This window comes from Lissotriton vulgaris, chromosome 1_1 (assembly GCF_964263255.1).
Source record: "Lissotriton vulgaris chromosome 1_1, aLisVul1.2, whole genome shotgun sequence".
In the NCBI taxonomy this organism is placed as follows: domain Eukaryota; kingdom Metazoa; phylum Chordata; class Amphibia; order Caudata; family Salamandridae; genus Lissotriton; species Lissotriton vulgaris.
Genome location: NC_141685.1, coordinates 1,184,850,677 through 1,184,875,613, shown reverse-complemented (window position 1 = coordinate 1,184,875,613; position 24,937 = coordinate 1,184,850,677). Strand labels below are relative to the sequence as shown.

At 47.9% G+C, this 24,937-nt stretch overlaps 1 protein-coding gene across 1 annotated transcript in view; it reads left to right on the top strand.

Moving 5' to 3' along the window:
* The window catches only part of KIFAP3 (kinesin associated protein 3), a 1,607,567-nt gene that overhangs the window by 471,244 nt on the left and 1,111,386 nt on the right, over positions 1-24,937 (top strand). Inside the window, exon 5 of the mRNA XM_086964434.1 lies at positions 1,282-1,423. Coding sequence (XP_086820560.1) covers positions 1,282-1,423 — 142 coding nt within the window. The remainder of the gene's footprint in view (positions 1-1,281; positions 1,424-24,937) is intronic.

Sequence of the window (24,937 nt, the reverse complement as noted above, 5' to 3'; positions counted from 1 at the left end):
CCTTACTTAAGCGCTGGGGTATAAGAACATGTAAACCTGCATATTTGAAATTTTTGCTTTTGGAAGATGTGGATGTTATCTTTGCTGTTTCTCGCTTTTTGATGTCAGTGATGAAATTTAGAAACTCAATGAGTTAAGTAGTACACGTCAATATTGACTGATTAGTGTAATACGAGGCCATTTGTCCATGACTGCTGTAGATTTTAAATTTTAGAGAAATGTTTTATCTATTTTGTAACTTTGCTCAAGTGAAAATTGTTTTTAATTCTTTTGCATAAATTGTACTTGTACGCTTTTATTATTTTTTGATAAAATCGAATAAAACTTATTTGATTTGATTTGAACTCTAAACTAGGGCCTTTCTGCTAGCATGTAATGTGACCTGCAAGTCCCAGGTTTGAATCCCAGCAGGCCACTTTCACCTTTCATTCTTTTGAAATTATTAAATTGAGCACCATTAAATTGAGTGACGATACAGATTATGTACACTACTTAGAAATGTCAAAACAAGTTATTGTTATAAACAAAATAATAAATGAAATTGAAATAAAATGCAGTGGCTTTGTCTGTCCGATCTTAGCTGAATGAATGTTTATCATGAAGATGTGGGACCTCCTTGTCAGTTTTATTTATTTCTGTTAACAATTTGATATTCATTTTATATAGCAATCATGCGCACTGTGTATGTGGGCGCTTTACATTGCAACGGTAACATTGTGTAATATATTGAAAATATAGAACTTAGGATATAGGGCCATGCATTTCAAAGTGAGATCTAGTAAGAAGAGCATCAAGAGTTTAAGGCCGGGTAGCACAGAAAAACATTGGAGGTACCAAGTTAGTGTCTTGACTGGGCTCCAGGTACATTTAAAGAAGATTGAATAAGAGGGAGGAATGCTTCCTCACAATTTACTATGAAGAGGAGTAACTTGACGGAGTAGTAAGACCTGAAACAGCCGTAGCAATATCATAGTGGCCTATAAAACCGAGAAGTAAGATATAAGTAATGAAAGGACAGTGTGTGAGTATCATCTCTGGGTTGTAGAGGCAGCAATATGAGCTTGGTTTAAAGGTCCATTCAGAGAGCCCATGGTACAGTTGCAGCGCCTGAGAAGAATAGCTTCAGAAGTTTAGTGGCTCATGACTTATACAAAAGGGTTGTATACTTGTATTGCTATATTATTTTCTCCTTTTGTTCCCATATGCTGTGTGGTACTTTGTACATAAATGAATGCAAGCTCGCAGCTTGTTTAATTTTACGTCTTTCTTTGATGTATGCAGATTGATGAGGTAGCTAGTATCAATGACATGGATGAATACATTGAATTGCTGTATGAAGATATTGCAGATAAAGTGCGGGGCTCGGCACTCATACTTCAGCTGGCGCGAAATCCTGATAACCTGGAGGAACTACTGCTGAATGGTAACTTGCATTTCTATTGTTTCTTGTATGTATTTATTTATTTTGTAAAAGTAGGGGCAACAGAGAAAGTAAGACTCTGAGCAGGTGTGTCTTCAGTGTTCCCGGAGAATTGCACGTTTTTTCAAGTCATAATTTATCTGGGAGACGATTAAACAGTTTCGGTGTTCAAGTATTGTTTCAAACATGTGTCTTTAAGGTTTTCCAGAAGAGTAGCAAATTGGTGTTGAGCCCTAGGGTATCTGAAAGACTTTTTCAGAGCCTTGGGTTTGGCTTTACAAGGTCTGATACCTTCTCCCTTTCATCAAGATCTAAGGAGGCTCAGAGGTGTTGATAGTGCCACATACATTGTCCCCCAGTAAACGCCTTTGTTTGCAACATCTCGATCACTGTAATGTGCCTGTGGAGTGTTTTAATTCTTTTACCACCTGGCAGCATCATCTATTTTAAAGTGACTGGCACCGGAGGGCGTTGTGATTACAAAGGACTACATATTTCTTTAATAAGGTTGTCCCTTTGCACCATTATGTAATATGTAGAACACCGAGGTGATTTACAGAAAGAAAAAACCGAAATCTGAAACTTTCCGTTGGCATTTCTGTGAGATTGCATTTATTTGTTTTTGTAAAGCGCACTTGCCATTGGTAGGCTACTTCCGAGTGCTGGTAAAGTGCACATATTATTTATACAAGTAAAACAGACCTTGAAAATGTTCTGTTCGAATTTTTGTGTGATGACATTTTTGATATTTTTGCAACATGCATATAAGGCTACTTCAGAGTAGCCTGATAAATTAACTCGTGGTCAAAACTGTGACGTTCTGTCACTTTATTTCAATATTTTACAAATAAATGCCTGTGCCTTCATGCCTCTTGTTGTCAATTTTCAGCCATAATTAGCTTTTTTTAGATTTAATATAGGTGTAGTAATTTGCGGCCTTATTTAATGGAAATACACTGCATTGACCTGGAAATGCAATGCATTCATGCCGGAAAAGCGCTGCAACACTCCATCAAGGGTAGTAAGCGCTATATAAATGCAGACCCTTTCCCTCTTCTATCCCTCCACTATCATTCTCAATCCAAATAACTGACTAACGTATCCACCACTCAAATTACTTTAATATTTTCAGAATACTAATTCACCACTAATCCTTTATGAGTTCCAGAGTCATGCTACTCGCCAAAAAAGCGCTTCGATGCCTCGTCAGGGTAGTAGGCGCTATGTAAATGCAATTACAATACAATCTTCGAATCCTTTTTAAATGAGATTTACTAATAGCATCTCTTTGACCTCCAGTTAAAAATAGTTTAACCAGCCAGTAGCAGGAGAGGCCAAGCTGTGAGTCGTAGTGGCGTAACGAAACTTGAGGGGACCCCCTTGCAAAGTACATGGAGGGGGGCCCCCCATTCGCCACGTCAGTCAAGAGCTCTCAGGCCAGCGACCCGCCATACTGCAGGGGCTCACCATAGTAGTAGAGGAAGAGATTGTGTGAGTGGGTGGGAGGGAGAAATGAAAGGTAGGCGGGGCGAACGATCTAAGCCAGTGGGAGGCCTATGTGCTATTCAAGGAGGTCAAGCGCTGAGTTGGGCCGTGGCGGGATCAGCTTTTTGGGATTCGGCAGGAGGATAGCATCTTCAAAAAGTCGCTGCGCTCTAAGCTTGGCTGGGCAATAATGTGCATGTTCTAGCTTACAAAGATAATTAATTAGGGGTTGCCAAACTGCTGTGAAGCGAGTATCATATGCTTGTAGTCTCACTGTAAAGAGCTCCTTGGTTATGACATGCCATAGGCGCACGTACCAAGCGGCGATAGGGGGCACCTCCGTCTTTTTCCAAATATTGCGCTAGAAGTTGCTTGACTGCTCCAAGCATATGCAATGCTATAGTCCAATCGCTCCGGTTGACAGCCTTAAAAGTGGTCGGTTTGATGCTCAGCAGGATTGAGTTTGTAGACTCAGGCAGGGGGAAACCAAGTACCCGTGTGATATGACTAAGGACTTCTTTCCAGAACAGGGTTAGGAGTGGGCAGGCCCACCAGATGTGTATGAAATCACCAGATGCTGTTGAACATCTCCAGCACTTGGGGGAGGAGGCAGGGAACATTTTGTGCAAACAATCCGGTGTGTAATACCATTGCGCATGATTTTATATGCGTTTTCCCATTGTGGAATACTGCGGAAGGATCTAGGTATGTCACGCCATAAACGACCCTACTGCGTGGGTGAGATTTCTGTATCGGACGTCAGCTGCCATTTGCGCTTGTATGGGTGGGTAGGCATCAATGGGGGGGTGTTGTAAAATCTGATATGTGTGGGAAATGAGGCCCTTCGACTCATCAAAGGAGCGGACCAGCTGCTCAAAGGGAGTGAATGGAAGGGTAGCTGCCTCCTGCATCTCCACCGAGGTGACCCAATGTCGTAACTGTGCAAACTGTAACTCAGTTCCCAGTGGGAGGTTAAATTATTCTCTACACTGCGCAAAAGTTTTGAGTACTACCCCCTCGTAGAAGTCACAGATAACTCTGCATTCCCTTGTACCCATCGATGAAAAAAGCCTGGGAGCGGTATGCCGGGGGGAATAGGGGGTTCCCCGCTATGGGCGTGTGGGGAGAGGTTGTGAGATCCCTGCGTATCGCCACTCTATCCCAGATATCTAATACTGTTTTAGTGGGTACCGCCTTGTAGGCACTCCTAGAGCGCGCTGTACGGTGGAGCCATGTAAGGTCCCAGATGGTGCGCCCAGTGACCATCCTGTCCATATGGAGCCAGACCTTTTCGCTTTCAGCGGTTGTCCACTCCGACGCCGAGATGAGAGGCCCAGTAATAGTCTAAAAGGATGGGACAGGCTAACCCTCCTATATCCCGCAGTAGCATGAGGATCTTGTGAGAAAATCTCGGTCGGCGCCTGCCCCATATGAACGTGGTAAGATCGCGCTGAAAGCCCTGTCTCTGATGGTGTGGGATCGGAGTGGGTAGGCATTGGAATAAGTATATTTTAGGGAGGCTGGACATTTTGATGGTGTTGAGCCTGCCCAGCCATGACCTCGCCAGAGGTTTCCACCTTCTTAAATCCTCCAACACTGCCCTCCTACATTCCCGCCAGTTAACTTGGGTCCATGTGTCTAAGGAGGGAGTTAGTTTAAGGCCTAGGTATTGGATGTGGTCGGCAGCTCACTGATACGGCGCGAGTCTCTCTAAGGTAGATATCTCCTCCTTAGGAATTGTGAGGTTCAAGGCCCAGGATTTGCCATGATTGATTTTGAGTCCTGAGGCCCATTCAAAAGTCTGTAAGAGGGAGTGTAGAGCTGGGAGAGATGTATGTGGTCGTGAGAGTGTGAGGATGAGGTAGTCTGTGAATAACCCCACCTTGTCCCACCCATGGAGATGCCATGTATGTCCGTCCTCTGTCAGATCATTTCTGCTAGGGGCTCCACCACAAGGGCAAAGAGCAGAGGCGACAGTGGACACCCCTGCCGGATACCCCTATGAATACGGAAAGGCTCAGTGAGCGGTCCATTAACCCTGACCCTGGCCTGCGGGGTCAGATATGGTGCCATGATCCGAGCGATCATATTCTGGCCAAACCCGACTCTGTAGTTCCGCCCAAAGGAAAGTCCAATCTACCCAATCAAAAGCCTTCCCCGCGTCAAGCGATAGAAGGCAAGCTGGTATGTTTCAGGCGCGGGCCTTCCCCACCAAGTGTGCGAGCCTACGTACGTTGTCTGCCCTTGACGATTGCGGATGAAGCCGACTTGGTCCGGCTCCACCAAACCAGGCATGTGGGGGTCCAGGCGTTTGGCGGGAAATTTGTTGTAAATTTTAAGCTCAGTGTTCTGGAGCGCTATGGGGCGGTAGGAGGTGCATAGTGCGAGGTCCATCCCGGGTTTGGGTATGAGCGCCATTTCCACCATACCCATAGAGTGTGTCGGTCCGTCAGTGTCTGAGAAAGAATTGTACAATCGCATGTGGTGGGGTGTGAGCTGTGTCTGAAACATGCATTAGAAAGCCAGCGGGGCCATCCGGACCTGGAGTCCTTCCAAGAGAGAGGTCCTTTAACGCAGTCGCCATCTCCTCTGCAGTTAGAGGCCCCTCCAGAGCATGGGCGTGGTGGGGATGTAACTGGTTCCAAGCACACTGATTTATGGCATCCTCAATGAGATCTGGGGACGGCGTTTGTGCCGCGTAGAGTGCAGCATAGTAAGCCCTAAAGGCCTCACATTTGGCACACTCTGAGTTGACTCGAATGCCGTCGGGGGGTTTAATATTAGCTTTGTGAGCTTTCGCTGCCCGTGCCCTCATACGCTTTGCCAATTGCTTGCCCACCTTGTCCCCCCCTTCATAGTACCGCTGCTTCAGGGCTATAAGGAACGCCGCTTTATTGGTGCGTATAACACAGTTTCCCCAAGAGGTTCGCAAGTCGCCTTCCGGATGCCAGCGAGGTACAATCCTGGTCTTGTTTTTCTGCAGCCTTGATGTCTGCAGAGAGGCTATCTTCCAAAAGCTGGGACTCGCGCGCCAGCGCAATCGAGAGCGAGGTGATGTGACCTCGAATCTTGGCTTTGAAAGCATCCCACACCACGGGGAAGGGAGTCTCAGGGATATCATTGCTCGCGAAGTAAGAGTCAATGGCAACCCGTATGCTTTCCACGTCTGCCGGGTCCCGCAGGATACTCGGCGGTAGGCACCACCGCGGAGTATGAGGAGAGCAAGAGGCCGGGTCCTGCAGGAGAAGTTCAACATGGGCATGGTCAGAGAGCGATATAGCAGACCTAGATGCCGCCAGCATGTCTCGCCCCATAGCATGGGAGATAAATAGGTAATCAATGTGCAAATATGAGCGGTGCTCATGCGAATAGAACGAGAAGTCCCGTGCCTCCGGTGAGTGGTACCGCCATACCTCCGTCAAGCCCAGGTCCGCTATTGGTGCACGGAGCGTAGAAGAGATGGCTCCCACCCCAGTCAAAGATGTTCCACTGCAGTCCGCCCCAGGGTCCCATACTAGGTTAAAGTCACCCCCCAGAATCAGCGAGGGGTCGCCCTGTGGGACGTGGTCCCTCAAGAGTGCTCGGAGGTAGGAGTCCTGCATCTGGTTTGGTTCATACACATTACACATAGTGAATATGCACCTCCCGATTCCGACCCCCACCTTAACAAAGCGCCCATCTGGACTTCGTAGAGCTTTGATTTCCCCCCCACCTGACACCATTCCTGCACAGAATCGCCACCCCAGCAGTTTTTGTCGTCGTTGTGGCCCAAAATTGGAGTGGAAATTTAGGATGCGCCATGTGCTGGACATCTTCTTTTAAAAGATGAGTTTCTTGGAGGAAAATGATGTCGGGGTCGTGTTGGAGGAGGTAGCGCCACACCTGTTGCCGCTTATTCGGAGAGTTAAGCCCCTTAACATTAAGGGAAAGCAATTGTAAAGGGCAAGGAAGGGCCATGGTCAGTTCTTATCCCAAGCTAGTCCTTTAAGCCACTGAAGGGAGCAGCACAGTTCAAGGGAAAGGGCGCGCAGGGTCATTTCCAGCCTGCCAGGGGACACTCGCCAGCGCCGCAAAGTTACCCGTCCGCCACACTAAGGAAGATAAAGAAAGAAGAAGGGAAGAAAAGTAGGAAAGTACAACATTGAAGAATAGTAAACCAACAATGGCCAACGGGGCCATATTATTCTCTTCCCTTCACAGGGCATCCTACACCCGAGGGTTTGGATGGGCCCAGGGATGTCACTCCTTCAGGAACATTGGGGGTAGGTTTGCAGTCCTCAAGTTCGTCCAGCGGGAAAGCCTCGGCGGCCCCCACCCTACAGACAAGGAACTGGGGTGCAAATCAAGATGGTATAGTAACCCGCAAATCTAGTGAGAGGGGTGTATTTCAATAAGAGCATGCTTCACAATCCAGTGCAGGCGTATGTTTAGTCTATTATGGAGTCGATGGGCGCGAGGTGGCTTCTTCCCTATCCCCTTCAAGGGGTCATATGTGCGCAATGATATCCTGTTTGGCCTGAGAGGCAGACTTCTCATCCTTGGGCGGCGAACGGCGACGACGGGGGACAGTAGTCCAAGTTGGTTTGGCAGGCACCCGCTCCTGGGGGCGGGAAGGGCTGGTTGGTGACGATGACTGCAGCCGAAGCAACTGTGCTGCCTCCAAGTAGGACCGGAACACTCTTCCCTTGGATTCCCATTGGAAGATAAGGGCAAATGGATGCCCCCACTGGTAGTTGTCCATGCTCCACAGCTTCTCGTCACAGGCTTAAAAGCACGGCTTTGTCGCAGGGTGTTGGGTGCCAAGTCTTCGAAGATCTGGATCTTATGCCCATCTTAGCTGAGATCTGGCTTAGCATGCGCCACCCTGAGGATAGCCTCTTTCTCTGTAAAAAAAAGTGGACCCTGGTTAAGATGTCCGGGAGGAGACCCAGCCTCCCCGTGGGCCCGGACACCCGGTGGGCTCGATTCAAAGCCGGCGGAGAGGCGTCCTCATCCCCCAGACCTTGTGGAGGAGTTGTGCCACGTAAGTCATGATGTCCTTCCCATCCGCGCCAAGAGGGACCTGTAATGACTGATTTTTCCGCTTCTTCGGGTTTTTCAGTTAATTATAAAGGCAGCCATTACTTATCCAGGTCCCTTCCCAGACTTCTCTTAAGACACCTCACTTCAGAATACTCACCTGAGGAAAAAGGAAGAGAACTAACTACTAAAGATGAAAGAAATCATAGCTCTGAGGGTATATATAGCAACGTCTCCCGACGAACAACGCAAATCTGCACGAGCAACGCACCCTGGTGCGAAATCAGCAACGTCTCCCGACAAACAACGCAAATCTACGCGCACCCCACCACGAGGTCTGCAACCTCTGTCTATCGCCAGAACACGACGAGTTGACCTGCACAGCTTGTGCGTCCCGATCGAAGAAAATCATCCGAGATCGGAGAGCCTGTCGACGCAAAATGAGGTCAGCTCCAGCACCGGAAGACATCTTCGACGAAAAGGTTCCCCTCTTTCACGAAGAAGACTCACCTGATCTCCAGATCGTATAAGAGGCAGACGACTCCGATGACTCCATTCCATCAGGTCAGTGCGTTAGTACTTCTGCCCCTGCACCACATATTCTGTCCAAACTGAAGGCAAAGGTCAGCACTCCGCCCAAAGGGCCCAGTCGAGACCGAATACCTACTTCGAAAGCCCCGCCTTCCAGCCCGGCTCCGAAGAAAACTACTTAGCCTTCTAGTGCCTCGACACCGAGCAAGCCTCTTTCATCGGCACCGAAAAATAAAGATGCTTCGGCGCCGAAACCAACAGACCCTTCGGCACCAAAGCCTAAAATAGTACCGGCACCGAAACCGAAAGAAGCACCGGCTCCGAAGCCGTCCACTTCTAAACCTTCGGCGCCGAAGAACACAAAGCCTGATTCCGAGGTGCCCAAATCCTCGAGCATGCCTACGAAGCCGAAAACTACACCTTCGGCACCGAAAATTACGCCACAGGACGTTATAACACCTCCCAAGGCTAAAGACACACGACAACCTCCCCTGGTACCGAAAGAAATCGACACCCAAGAAGGTTATAGAGCAGGAGGAACTTTTCCGACCAGATCCTCGACAAAAGAAGATCTACATCGACCCAAAGACAGGTCATGTAGGTGCTACACCTCACAAAAAGAGACCAGCAGATGCACCAACCACACCTGTGGTTCCTGCCAAGAAAAAGGACTGTGCAACATCTCCTATGCACCCTTCCTCTCTGGTAACTTCTCTTCCTTCTTCTCCTGTTCCCAGTCACATATCACCTAAAATCTCTCCTGTACATTCCCCGTTATCATCACATTCCCCACAGCAAAATGATGATGAATACAATTTGGGTGGAGGGGAGGACATGCAAGAACCTGATTCATACCATGTAGATGAGGGTATATGGGACTTTTCAAACCCAAAAAATGTGCCTATATGGGACTCTACAAACCCAAATGTGCCTGACATTCCTGAACCGCAGTCATACCCATCAAAACCTTTCCCTCCAGATTATACCATTGGTTTTGGTCACCTGTTAAACAGAGCTGCTGTTTACCATGGAGTCCCTATGCATTCCGATGACATTGAGGAGGATTTTCTCCTAGATACCTTTGAGCAGTCTCAGCGGTCTGCTCAAATTCTTCCCATGATAAAGGAGGTCATCAAACACGCTCCAGAGGTATTTAAAGACCCTGTACGCACTAGAATCGAGAAAAAATATAGACCAGCCCCCACAGATCCAGTCTACATTAAAGGCCACCTACCACTAGACTCATTAGTGGTGGCCATTGCTAGAAAGAGGGCAAACTCTCAAACTTCTGGAGAAGCACCCCCACCTGACAAGGAATCAAAAGTGATTGATGCGTCAGGTAAAAGAATAGCTGCACAAGCTACAATCATTTGGCGTATAGCAAATACACATGCCCTCCTCTCTCGCTACGATAGGGCTCATTATGATCAATTAGAAAAACTACTTGAGCACCTACCAGATCAGTACAAGGATCAAGCAAAGGACCTTATACAGGAAGGCAAGCTAATCTCCAATGCTTCTATAAAATGTGCGCTAGATGTCGCAGACACAGCATCCAGGGCTGTAAATACCAGTGTCATACTTAGGAGACATGCGTGTTTACGCATTTCAGGGTTTAAACAAGAAGTGCAAACCACCATTTTAAACCAACCATTTAACCAGTACCAGTTATTTGGCCCAGAAGTAGACACTACAATGGAAAAAATGAAGAAAGATACAGACACCGCAAAGTCTATGGGGGTTTTTTCTGTCCACACCAGCTAGAAGCTCATTTCATGGCTCCTTCTACAGAGGAGGCTCCAAACAAACTGGAGCAGACACTACAACATCTTTCAAATCGCAAACGTCCTCTAACAAGGGATACTTTAGAGGAGGATGCAGAGGCAATAATAACAAAGGAAGAGGTCGCGGTAACAATAACAACCGATCCTCTTCTGCCACAAATCAGTGACTTCCCTCTGCTCCCCCCACAGCATTCCACTCCTGTAGGGGGCAGATTAACACAGTTCCTGCCTGTCTGAAACTCCATTACAACAGACAGGTGGGTAAGACAGATTATCCAACATGGCTACTGCCTAGAACTTACAGCAACCCCTCTCCAACCATTCCTCCCAGGCAGCGTCCAATGTCTACAGACCATCTGACCCTGCTTCAACAGGAGGTTCTATCACTTCTACAAAAATATGCTATTCAAATAGTTCCTTTAGAAGAACAAGGAACAGGGGTTTACTCGCTGTACTTTCTAATTCCCAAGAAGGACGGAACACTAAGGCTAATTCTAGACCTCAGGCCCCTCAACCATTATATACAATCAGATCATTTTTATATGATCACTCTACAATAAGTGCTTTCACTGCTGTAACAAGGTATATATATATATAATATAGGTAGATCCTCCTTTTCTGCTTACAGTGTTAGCGCCGGGACACCCCCGTTGGGGGTAGCCGTGCGCTCTACAAGATTCATAAAAAAAAAAAAAACAAGGGACTTCCTTACAACACTAGATTTAAAGGATGCCTACTTCCATATCCCCATACATCCTGCTCACAGCAAGTGTCTTAGGTTTGTACTGGAAGGACAGCACTATCAGTTCAAAGTCCTTCCATTCGGAGTGACAACGGCACCACGTGTATTCACAAAGTGCCTGGCAGTGGTAGCAGCACATCTCAGACAACAACAAATAAATGTCTTCCCTTATCTAGACGATTGGCTCATAAAAGCCAAGTCATTCAATCAGTGTGTCCAACACACACATCAAACAGTTCAAACGTTGCACGACTTAGGGTTTACAATAAACTACACCAAGTTTCACCTGCAGCCTTCGCATGTACATCAGTATCTAGGGGCTACACTAAACACGTCTACAGCCCTAGCGTATCCCAGTCCAGCCAGGATACAAAGCATTCAAGCCTTAGTCAACACTTTTCAACACCAACAGTCTCTGCAAGCCAGGATGTTCATGAGACTATTATGCATGATGGCATCATGCATCTTCATAGTACCACACGCAAGATTGCAAATGCGTCAACTACAAGAGTGCCTAGCACAACAGTTGGAACCAAGCTCAAGGTCTGCTCAAAGACCTGGTATTGGTCGACAACCGCACGCATTGCTCTCTGCCGTGGTGGAACACCAAAAACTTGACAAAGGGGCGGCCTCGAGCCTGTTCCACAAGTAGTGCTCACAATAGACACATCCCTCATAGGGTGGGGAGCCCATCTCTTTCATCACACAACTCAAGGTCAATGGACCAATCAACAGAAACTGTTCCATATCAACCATCTAGAGCTGCTGACAATATTCTTAGCACTCAAGACTTTTCAACTTCGAGTACAAAACAAAGCTGTTCTAATCTGGACAGACAATATGACAGCCATGTACTATATACAAAAACAGGGGGGACACACTCTCTGCAACTGTCCCAGCTTGCACAGAACATTTGGAGATGGGCCATTCCTCAAAACATACATCTGTTAGCGGAACACCTTCCAGGAGTTCATAATCAGATAGCAGATCTGTTAGGTCGGCAGTCACAACAGATTCATGAATGGGAACTACATCCGCAAGTTCTTCAACCATTCTTCCAAAGGTGGGGCACCCACACATAGATCTGTTTGCCACCCACGAAAATGCAAAATGCCCAGCATTTGCTGCCAGATTTCCACACCCACTGTCCGAAGGCAATGCGATATGGATGAACTGGTCAGGCAGATTTGCGTCTGCTTTTCCGCCTCTCCCACTCATTCCATTAGTAGTGCGCAAGCTCACACAACAGTCTCTCACATCGATCCTAGTATCTCACACATGGCATGCCAACCGTGGTTCACCACACTACTAGATCTCTCTCTAGTTCCACATCAAAAGCTTCGGCTCACACCCTCCCTGTTAACACAGAACCATGGAGAAATCAGACACCTAGACCCAAACCAACTGAATTTGACGATCTGGCTCCTGAAGTCTTAATATTTGGTTATCTAAACCTACCACCAGACGGTATGAGCATCATTAAAGAGGCTAGGAGACCTACTATCACAGCGTGTTATGCCGCTAAATGGAAAAGATTTGCCATTTATTGCAACAATAACCAAATTGATCCCCTGGATGCTTCCATCCAGAAAATCATTTGCTACCTTTTACATTTACAAAGGTCTAACTTGGCATATTCTTCCATACGCCTGCACCTGGCAGCAATTGCAGCCTATTTACAAAACAGGCAACATATGTCTCTCTTCAGAGTACCTGCAATCAAAGCATTCATGGAAGGATTAAAAAGAATAATCCCACCCAGATTGCCACCTTCTCCTGTGTGGAACCTGAATCTTGTCCTTACAAGACTCATGGGGCCCCCTTTCGAGCCTCTACATAAATGTGAACTGCAATTCCTAACATGGAAAACTGCTTTCCTTGTTACCATTACTTCTCTCAGAAGAGTAAGTGAGATACAAGCTTTCACTATACAAGAACCGTTTTTTCAAATACATCCTAACAAAGTGGTTCTTTGATCTAATCCAAAATTTCGTCCAACGGTCATCACTCCTTTTCACATAAATCAATCCGTAGAGTTACCTGTGTTTTTCCAAAACCCAGACTCTGTAGCGGAAAGAGCTTTACATACATTAGATGTTAAGAGGGCTCTCTTTTACTATATTGACAGAACTGAATCCTTTCGAAAAACAAAACAACTTTTTGTATCTTTCTCTCCTCCACACAAGGGCAACCCAATCTCCAAAGGTGGGATTGCAAGGTGGATTGTAAAGTGTGTGCAAATACAAGGCCTGTGTTCTTTCCCGAAAACAAACCCAATTGGCATCTCTGCCCACAGGTCAGTCCCTAGTAAATGTTACCACAGGTACCCAGGGCACTGTGACCAGTGAAGACCTCTAAGGGCTGCAACACTTAGTGCCACCCTGAGAGGCCCTGTACATCTGCGCACGCACACGCACACACACACAGTCTTTGCAGGCTGCGTGTTTTGGTGCAGAACAAAGTGAGGAGTGGACATGGCACACATACCTGTGTACCATGCCTACAACCCACTGCCCTGGCATAGGTCAGTCACCCCTCTAGCTGGGTGCACTATACAAGTGTTGAGGGTACAGGTGCATAAGCCCTGTATCCCTACAGTGTCTAAGTACATTCTTAGACATTGTAAGTGCAGTGCTGACATTAAGAGTATATGGTGCTGGGAGTTTGTCATTACGAACTCCACAGCACCATAATGACTACACTGAAAACTGGGAAGTTTGGTATCAAACTTCTCAGCACATTAAAGCCACACTGATGCCAGTGTGGGATTTAATGTAAAATGCACAACAGAGGGATCTTCGAGATGCCTCCTGAAACTCAACCAACTTCTAGTGTCCCGACTGAGTGGCTGCTTAGGCTGCCACCAACAGACATGTTTCTGGACCCCTGGGTCGAGAGCCTGCTGCTCTTGGGGGTCTGAAACAATGCACATCCTGGGACGAGGTGCCAAGTCTCCTCCCCCAGGATGGGCAGGGTTCACAATGGGGAAGCTTCAAAGGCCTGCCGCCTTTGTGAGCTTCCCCAGGCCACTTGCTGATTTCAGCAACTTATCCCCATTGGTTCTACCCCCCACTTTGGGTGGGAGAACCGGCAGGAAAAACAAGTGAGGGAGGGAGGTGTGCCCACCTCTACCAACTCCACCCCTTGGGGGGGGGGGGCAAGGTAAAGCACAACTCCGAGTCCCCACCATCTTGAGGATGGGGGGTCCCAACCAACTAGGGACAGGCTCCTCCCCCCTCCCACTGGAGGGTGACAATAGGGGTGTACCCACCCCAGGGAAGAGACCCATTGGTCCCTGCCCTTTATCTACCTGTAACGCCCCTAAATCTAGTATTTAGGGGGCACCCTTAACCTTGCTTCCTCAGATCCAGAAACGACGAGAACGAAGATATGAAGAAGGACTGAAGAGCCGGTCAGAGATAACAAGAGGATGATGCCCACTGACTTGGCCCCAGCCCTACAGGCATCCCCTCGAACCTGCTCCTGGAAATACTTGTGTGTCCTGCAGCAAGCAACCTCAAAAACCTCAGAGGACCTGCCTGCCTTCCCTTCCAAAGACTGCTTCTTCTGTGAACACCGGATTTGTTTAGCAGCAACCTCTGGCTCCGGCCAGATACCGCGAATCCGCCCCACTCTGCACCCGCCATCCACGGCCCGAGCTCGAGTGGGTAAACACCACGAGGAGGTCCTGACACGAGATCCGGCGACCCCTGCCCTGCCTCAAGCCGAAGCCTGCAGCCTAAATCCAGAAGGCACCCCTAACCGCGACCAGGAGCTGGTAAGAAGATCCGACCCCAAAAGGCACCCCTGCACCCGATGCCCCATGGCCTTGTGTGCCCAAAACAACGGTGCCTAACCAACCCCTAACTTCTCAACAAACATCTCAAAGTGATGGTTGCACCTAGAAGTCATTCGTCTCCCTGCCTGCAGCACTTTGGCAAACTGGAGGTTCTCTATTGGAAACAACCAGGCGTCCGACGTCGAAACGGCACCCAGCACCCGGTCCCCTAGTGCCGCTGAGGGTTCACCCTTCGTGGTAATTTGTTTCCCCATTTGCCCTGATCTACAGTCCAGGAGCTTTGCTCCCACAACTCAGTGGCCTGCTTGCCAACAGCCACCAACCGGAGACCCCCTATCCTCCACAGGATAACATTGGGCCTCAACAATCTGCACCGGCCACCCTAGTGCTGCTGAGGGTGTTACAAAAATGCATCACTGACCCTGTGGGACCCCTGAGTCCAACCCCAGTACCTTAACTCCCACAGTCGATTGCTTACCTGTCAACCAATAACCTGTTTTTCCTTCATTTGATAAAAAAAATGTGTAAACTTTATTTTCAAGTGTCCTTAAATGTAAAGGTTACATATATGCAAATCTGTTCTCTTATGCATTGTCTCACATTGTCGCTATCCGGTAATACATAATAAAAAAATTATAAGTGTTGTATGTGCACAGGATATATATCTATATCTAGAAACTGTAATAGAAACATCGTCCTAGTGAAGGGTACATTCGACCACATCCCAATCCTTACCCTATTCCCCAGCAGCTCAATCTATCCTGCAAGCCTGCCAGTCCTTGTCCTGTTTATGCATGATTCTCTATGTTCCTCTGTAGCTAATGGGATGTTGCTAGGCACTATCCCTCTCCTGTCGGGACGATGCCCGCTGTATCTGAGAGCTGGCTGGATGCCTGATTCATGTTCTACACATATGAACGATACGGGCCCCATATGTCCTTAGGACGGGATGTACTGGGCATTACAGAAGCGTAATTTTCGCTATTAACATTGCAATAGGCCAGGCTGCTTAACCAACTCTGGACAGTGGGTACTGATTTGCGGCCCCAGTGAAGTGCCACCTCCCGTTTCGCCAGTAGGAGCCCCAGTGATGCAAACAGTCTGACTTTTTTGGGAAAATTTACTGTGTATTCCAATAGGGCCACCTCCGGCATAGGTATCCATGGCAAGTTAATTATTAGCCTACTTCTGCGTGGGGCGCTGCACATTTGCTGCAGTTGTGTGGTCTAGATGGATCAATTCTGTGCGATTTAGCAGGGGTGAAGTATATGCGGCTTAGAAATTCGAAGTGTAGTAGCTTGTGCCTGCTATTTAGTGAAATATTTTGTGTGACAGCGCAACATTTGGCTCATTGTTCAGTTATCGGACGGCCAAGATCAACTTCCCAGTTGCTGCAGATCTTATCATTCACAGGTCTAATGCCGGCACATGTCTTATATATCTTGAAAATTAAATGTGTGCTATTTGTGCTCTCTATTACCATTGTGAGGATGGGAATGATTCAGGCTCGAACTGGAAGTTGAGTAAAGTGGAGCAAAGAGCAGACCTGATGCGGCCTTGGACAAATCTATCCATAATGCTACTAGCTTGAAAGCGGGCATCATCTGATAGTGAGAGGATGTGACCCCCAGAGTACAGATCGCCTATCGTGACAATTTCCAAGGTTGTCAGGGTCCGTTGCACCAAACTTTCACCAGAGATTGGAATCCAGCAGGTGTTGGGGATGGGCAGTGCAGAGGAGTATTAAGTGGCGTCACGAGGCACGGTTGAGCTGTGCTGATGACGAGCTGAGCTCGTCATGCAAAATGATCATCTAAAAAAGTCAGCATGGGAGGGGAAAACACCTAGCAGCCAAGGTGTTAATCTATCCCAAGCCCAGCTAGTAGTGGAAACAGTTTGGATGTTGTGGGGGTCTCTTGGAACACCTTTAGGTAGGACCTTTGAAAGCCGCTCTGGGAGATGTCGTAAATATGGTATTCTGCCGTCTGGATGATACCAGGAATGCGCGTAACAACATAGGGCTACCACATAATATAACTGTAAATCTGGGACGCAATAACCCCCTCTATCATACGGTGATGTGAGTATTGACTATCGGACCCTTGCCTGTCTCCCACCCCAAACTATCTGTGTTAGTGTCTGAAAAAAAACTGTTGGTGAGGGGAATTGGAATATTATTAAAAAGATATAAAAATTTAGGAAGTACCACTATCTTCAATCTCGCAACTCGGCCGGCGAGCAACAAAGGTAGTTGCAGCTATCTTTCTACCTGCGTTTCTAGTGTCAGTGGCGCGCCCATAGTTTAATCTGATTATCTCTGCAGTGTCCAAGTGGATATGAATCCATAAATATTTGACCAAGTCTGTACACTTTTCCAGCGGGAATTCACACTCCCACGGTTTTGCACTTAATGTTAAAGGGAAGATGACCGATATATGCCAATTGATGCCCAGACCTGAAAAGCTGCAGAATTCAAGAATCTGTCGAATCAGTGGGTCTAAATTTACTTGGGGTTCTCGAACATAAAGGATTGTATCGTCTGCATAAAACGAGACCAGGAGGGGGCTGGAGTTGAATTGTAGACCCTCTGTAGATGACGCTCCTGAAAGTGGCGTATTAACATATTCATAGCCAGGATAAAGAATAGGTGGTTAAGGGGCAGCCCTGACTGGTCCCACGGGCGTGCCAGACAGGCCGGGAAAGTGTACCATTTAAACGAAGCCTCGCCATGGGTTGACTGTATAGTAATGCAGTGGTGACAATGAATCCTGCCGGCATGCCCATATGACGCATAACAGAGAGGAAGAAGGACCACTCCAGTGAGTCAAAGGCTTTCTCTGTCAAGGAGATTTGCCACTGCAGGGATTTCTGGATTAATCTTGTGTATCACAGCAAAGAGTGTTCTAAGATTAAGTGAGGTGGACCAGTGGGGTACGAAGCCAGCCTGCTCTGGGGATATGGTAAATTCCATTAATTGGGACAAGCGATTAGCAATGACTTTGGCCAAGATCTTATAGTCTAGGTTTAGGAGGGATAAAGGCTGGTATGACCCACACTGTGAGAGATCTTTGCCGGGTTTAGGGAGTAGGATTATAACAGCCTCTCGGAGTGTGGGGGGACGCAGTTGTTTCTCTAAGGCCTCCGCATAGACCTCAATAGGTTGCGTTGCGAGCAGTCTTTGTATTCCTTATAGAAGTCTCCTGTGAAGCCATCTAACCCGTGAGCTGAGGAGCTGCGAAGCGTGTCGATGGTATCGAGCACGTCTGCAACTGCAATGGGTTCTAATAAAATATCCTGCATGTATTTTCCGAAATAGACAAGTGCGATCTCCTCTAGGTATTTTTCATGTGCCTCGAAGGAACTACCAAGCTTAGTTAAATGGAGAGTCGAGAAATAGGTCAGGAATTTGTTGCGAATGTCTGCAGTGGGTGTGTGCGTGTGATTGCCTGTGCTGCGGATCTCAGTGATATAGTCCTTGTTGTAGAGCCGTCTCAGGATCTGGACCAGCCCCCTGTCAGGTCTTTTGCCCTCCCATATCATCTAGCTGTTTGGTATTTACCTAAGTTTAATATTTGCCGATCTGCTGTGAACCTGTAGTCGGTTAGAAGAGCCAAGCGTTGCCCCCTCGGCCGCGGGGCTTAGTGAGTATGTAGAGGAGCAGTCTAGTGTGGCCTCCGTTCCAGACATGCCAACGTGTTTCGAAAATCTTTAAGCACCCAGCATGTTTGGCAATGCAAGCGCCCCCGATAACCGCTTTAAAACCCTCCCAAAGGACTGCCCAGGAGTCGACTGAACCTGTGTTGATGGCAAAATAGTCCTCAATAGCCTACGCGTATCTTCGTTTTAAACAAGTCATCATGGAGGGCTTGACTTGGGAAGCGCCATTGGCGTTCATAGCCCTCAGGGCGAGGGACTTTTAGATGTAGCAGGACCAGAGAGTGTGAGGAATATGTCCTATGGAGCGTCTCGATTGAGGTGCACCATCCAGAGACATCCGGAGAAAGAAGACAGTAATCTATCCTAGTCCAGGTGTTGTGTGGGCCGGAGTAGTGTGTGTAGTCTGTGAGGTTTGGGTTACGTTTGCGCCAATTGTCTAGAAGCGTGAACTGCTCGCAAAGCTCTAGGAGGGCGTGGCGGATGCGTGGTTTAGTGTCCGAAGCCGTGGAAGTGCTATCCAACCCGGGATTAAGCAGTAAATTAAAATAGACACCTAAAATCATCAGAATCTGTGGTTCTAGCCTAGCGAGTTGAATGTGGAGGTCATTAAAGAAATCCGGGGAGTCAGTGTTTGGGGCGTAAACACACACCTGGGCAACGTTACTGCCCATCAGCGATCCGGAGACGATTAGATAACTGCCCTCCTCGTCCCAGACCATAGAATTAAAACTAAACTGGACTCTTTTGTGTATCAAAATGGTTTGGTAGGTTTGGCTAGATGGCCGTCGAGCACGGGGCCAAAAACCCAGGTGACCCCCCCTTGCAAAAGCAGTTGGTTTTCACATAGGCAATTTTGAAGTCGCCTCACTACGTATTAGGCCCTTGCCTGTCGCGGGTACTTGGGCCTCCCACACATGAGGCACCATTTTTATCGGGAGACCTAGGGGAACGCTGGGTGGTAGAAAATGTGTGTGAGCCCAGTGATGCCATGCTTTCCCACACAAAAATGTGTAAAGGATTATGGGTAAGGAAACATTGGGGGATCCATGCAAGCCATACCTCCTTGAAAGCCCCCGGGTGTCTAGTTTTCAGAAGTGTGTGGATTTGATAAGTTTCCCTAGATGGCCGCCGAGCACAGGACCAAAAACACAGGTGACCTACCTTGCAAAACCAAATTGTTTTTACTTAATTATGTTTTCAGTTCTACAGGGTCAGATTTTTTGGACAATATTGCATGGAAATTGTGACGGACATTTTCAAGTTTGCAGGAGATTGTGGATAAAAAAATAACTTGGAATTTACAAGAGAGACATCACCATATACACCCATGGTTTAACAATAATATCTACATTTAGTAAGTTATTCTTAGCTGTAATGTACACCTTAACAGAGTTACTCAAAAGTCAAACATTCCAGCACAGCCATCTATTCCTCAAACACACACACATACTGGTTGGATTTGGCACGAGGGCAGTGATGGTTCAGTACATAACATTTTATTAACAAGAGATTTCACAAAAAATGAAATGCTCTGTCAATAAATAAATGCATAAAAACCGAACCAGTGACTCACAACTCGTGAGCTGTAAAGCCACGACAAGGCACCAACCGTTTTACAGGCCATTCAGGCACCTTTCATACCTGATACACACCAGACCATTCACACCATCCGGGAGCAAAAGCAACACATTACAACATTCACAAAAATGGACAAGGTACACCCTGCTTTAGAAAGAGAAAAAAGACAAATATTACTGCACAACCATCCAATCCTCAAGCACACACACATGCTGGTTGGATTTGGCACGAGGGTGAATGATGATTCAGTATATACAATTGTATTAACAAGTCATTTCACAAAAATGAAATGCACTGTTAATAATTGAAAGGATGAGAAACTGAACCATTGACTCACAGCTTGTGAGCTATAAAGCCACGTCAAGGCACCAACCTCTTTACAAGCCATTAATACACCTTTCATACGTGTGACACATCCAAAACATTCACTCCGCCAGCCGCGGGCCCATCACATTACAACACTCACACCAGCAGACAGAGCCATTCAAGGACCCATCACTTTCACACACCCACATTCCTGACACAGCAACTACACAAAGTGATGGACTGCGTGGAGTGACGCTCAGCTAGCAGTGTGTGTAGTGACCAACAGAAAGTAACTACTCACACACCGCCAGCCGTGCGCCAGTCCACCCACACCACCATCCAAGCGCCACTCCACTCACACCGCCAGCCAAGCGCCACTCCATGCACACCACCAGCCAAGCGCCACGCCACGCACACCGCCAGCCAAGCGCCACACCACGCACACTCCCAGCCAAGCGCCACTTCGCGCACACCGCCTGCCAAGCGCCACTTCACGCACACCGCCTGCCAAGCGCCACTTCACACACACCGCCTGCCAAGCGCCACTTCACGCACACCGCCTGCCAAGCGCCACTCCACGCACACCGCCAGCCAAGCGCCACTTCACGCACACCGGCAGCCAAGCGCCAGCCTACACACACCGCCATCACATTTTTAATTTTTTTTAACAATATATAAACACACAAATTGCAAATAGATACAAATCTAGTAACACAAAATCTGAAACTAAATACATTGCACAAATGCCAACCTTAAAACAGAATACAAATTTGAAAAAATACAGACCAGGCAGTTCATTTTACCACTCACGGATAGTCCCAAAAATTATTTTGTGTGTGGTAAGCTCTATAACAAGCAGGCACACACAGCCCAGGGTTAGAAGGACACCCAGGGCAGAAAAGACAAGTCTCCTTCCGCAAACCTCTTTGCCAACAGACTCTACATCTCCTAGTGGGAAAGTCTTTTGTAGATGTTGGAGGAATGTAATCAGGAAAGTGGAAATCTTTCAATCGAGCCACATCCTCCACCACTCCAAAGCTAGGAACACTTACTTGTTCCACAGCAACAAGGCTAACTATCACAGAGTGCTGAAACTGAAGAAATGTCAACTTGGACACAGGAGAACACTCCTTGAACACAATAAAAGCATTGAAAGTTGCTAAGTTGAAAAAATGGATGGCCAACTTCAACAACATAAGCCTTCCGAATAGCAGTGTAAGGTTCCAACCTCTGATCTACTCTGTCAACACCACCCATGTGCTTATTGTAGTCCAAAATGCACACAGGTTTTTGCACATCAGCAACCTGCCTTCCAGTGATTTATTCTTGTTTTTGATTTTTTCTTCACATGTGATATCTTGTTTGTTCACTGGAGTGTGATAATACAAATACGACTCCCAACTGAGCATTTTTCCCCCAAAATCAAGTCCCTTGTAGCACCCCTTGACCTTAATGATCCCTTGCCCAAGGGGCCAATCCCCAGCACATCCTAAAATGTACAATACATTTTCCCCCCAAGGGGGCAGACAAAGCCTTCCTAATTGCCCCCAAGAGGGGAGCAGCCCTTGTCTAAGGGGTTCGCTCCCCTAGACAAATAAAACATTGTGCGCTACCTAAAATGGCCCCCAAGGGGAGTGACTCTTGCCGGAGGTGCCACTCCCCAGCACATCCTAAACTGTAACAAAATATTTGCCCCTCCTTCTAACTTGCCCCCAAAAGGGGAGCAACCCTTGTTCAAGGGGTCGCTCCCTGAAACAAAAAAAAACAATAGGGCTGCGCTAAATGGCCCCCAATCAAGAGTGACCCTTGCCCAAGGGGCCACTCCCCTGCGCATTGCCTAAATTATACAAATTCTTTTGTGTTTATTAATAATCTGCCCCCCCCCCAGGGGGGCAGACAATGCCAACTTAGGTGCCGCCAAAAAGGGGAGCGACCCTTGCCCTAGGGGCCGCTCCCCGAGCAAACAAACACTGGCAAAACACACAAAAAAAAATCCCTGGTGTCTAGTGGGCATTCCGGCGGCACGATCGCACGATCGTGCAGCAGGAATGCACAAAAGAGACATCGAGGCTTTCCCCGATGCCTCTTTCGCTCGCATCCCCCCTCCCCAGCCCCAAAACGTACCTCTTTCTCCTCCGACAAGCGGGAAGCAAATTGCTTTCCTGCTCGTCTGAGGAGAAAGGGAACCTCCAATGTGCGCTGACGTCATTGATGACGCGGGCGGGGGGAGGCAGGGGAAGGTCTTCCCCAGCCTTCCCTGTAGAAAAGAACTAGATGGGGCACCGACGGGGGGAGCGCCAGCGCTCCCCCTGTGGGTGGGGCTCATGACGAGCTGAGCTCGTCATGAGCACCCAAGCACTGTATGCCATGACGAGCTCAGCTTGTCATGAGCATACAAGGGGTTAAAGTGCTTATCATTATGTTGGTTGAAGATCATAAGCTCATGTCCACTTAGGTGGTCTTTTTCCAATGACAGAGGTGGCAAGGAGAATTGGTCCTGCCTATTTGTGTGCATTTCAGCGCAAACCGGCACGTCTGCAAATACGGCCTCCTGCTGATTATATGTATTTCCATAAGGACTAAAGATGTTTGAGCTCATCTGGTGTGTTGGAATGGTCTCATTGTTACCACTGAGACCGGGTGAAGGCTGTTGTTTCTTCTACGGCAGTTGTGGTTCTGACAAGAAAGGATTATTTTGAGTTAGTGCCTCTGTCGTCTGCGCGTTGTAACTTTGTCTGCTTTCTAGGAGCGCTTTAGATGTTTGGAATTGCGAGCCTTGAGCTTCAAAATCTATTGTGCACTGAGTGTATGGTCGTATCTCCCAAAGATCTTCTGTTGCAGTTTTGTTACCTTTGTCGCTTCTGTCTTGGGAGACATGTGTGTCAATTATGCTTTGAACTTCTATGATTTTATTGTTAGGATTGTTGTAATTTAAACCTGTAAGATAATTAGAGTTGTTGGAGTCGTTGTTGACCTTGTTTTCCTTATTTTCCTTGAAGGGTTAGTGGCCACGCTTAGAAAATCGGTGATCAACGCCCGTTTGCTACTGTTAGGGAATGAGTGGTGCCTTGATGGTGCTGGTGGAACTGATAGAGTTCCTTTCTTGCCTCCATCGTGGGTGACCTGGGGGGGCGACTCTGTGACTTTTTTACTGCTGCTGTAGGTGATTTGCTTTACACTTGCCGATCCAGGGGTTGCTGATGTAACTGAGGTTAACACTCCCAACACCTGCAGCCTGTCGCTGTCTGCTTGCCCCCACCCTCATTGTTCCCTCCTGATGTTACTCCAAGTGTGCTTCCTGGTGTAAATCCGAGTGAAGTACTGATATCCACCTTTACCCGCACCGTGGGGCCATCCATTGTCATCTCCTTTTTAGAGCTAACTGAAGACTTTTTATCTTTTTTTTTTTCCCCTTCTTCTAGTTTTTCCTGATCTCAGGGCGAGTTATTACAAACAATTGCCCTACCTGAATGGGCGACTGAAGTTTTGAAACTGCAGATTAAAGGTATGAGGATTGAAAGATAAAATTGAGATTAGCCTTTGTTTTGCGTTTTTTTTTCCCCGCACGGGTAGCAGTTTCCAGATAATAATTCAAACGTTGAGTCAGTCAGGCTGTATAAAAAAAGTAGTGAGTGTAATTTAGCTTGGCCTTCCTTTGGCAACAAGCCGCAGGGTGCGGGTCGCGGGACTGGGGGGCATCCAAGACTGATTCTGAGCCCCTCACAACCACCCCCGCACCGACTCCTCACCGTTTATCTCCCGATCCTGCTGCCTTGTTCGCTATCAACCTCCGTGCCTTTCCTTGCTTTGCTCTGTGCTGAACACGTTGCTGCGGTGCACTTGTGCTCTCTACCGCCGCTCACCAGGTCACCACCACCTCCGCGTGAGCCTGAGGGATGCGGCGGATCGCGAATCCAGAGACGCGGGAACCACCCTGAGCCACAGGTCGATGGCACGGCGGGTTGTGCATAGCTGGTGCGGGTTGAGGGGGGGGGATAGTCTGCAGCCAGGCGAACAGTCCGACTCGACTTCCACTCTGACTCCCCGCTCCGTTGTTTCCGCTGCTCCGTCCGTAGGACCGCGTAGACCCTGTGGGACCAGCGCTGGCTCAACAGGGAGTCTGTTCTCTTGCGGTCCGGTCTCAATCTCAGACTCAGCAGGCAGCGGGCAGTCTCGGCGGGCGGGCAGGCAGGGCGGCAGGCGAGCTGCGACTCCGAACTCACAGCTCAACAACGGCACGAGAAGGCTCCACCTACTCGGAGCACAGGTGAGAAAAAAGCTCAAATCTGCCCTGATAGGTTAATTCCTGCCATCCCAAGATGGAGTAATTGGAAACTTTGTGTCCACATCACCTGCCTCATTTAAGGGGTGGTGCTGTCTGAATCAAACTGATTTTCCTGCCTGTCCTCCCTCCAAATGTGAAGCAGGAAAGGGGGTGGGCATCCTCCACTATCGGGGGATGTTTGGGTTGCATTTTAAAGATGGCATCGCCTCTAAAATTTGCCACCCTGGAAGGCAATCCTGGCCTGGAGGAGGTGTGAAGCACCTCTGCCGAGAGCAGGCAGTGTTTCTGACCTCAGAGCGCAGGCTCTCACCCCATGAGGTCAGAAAAGTTT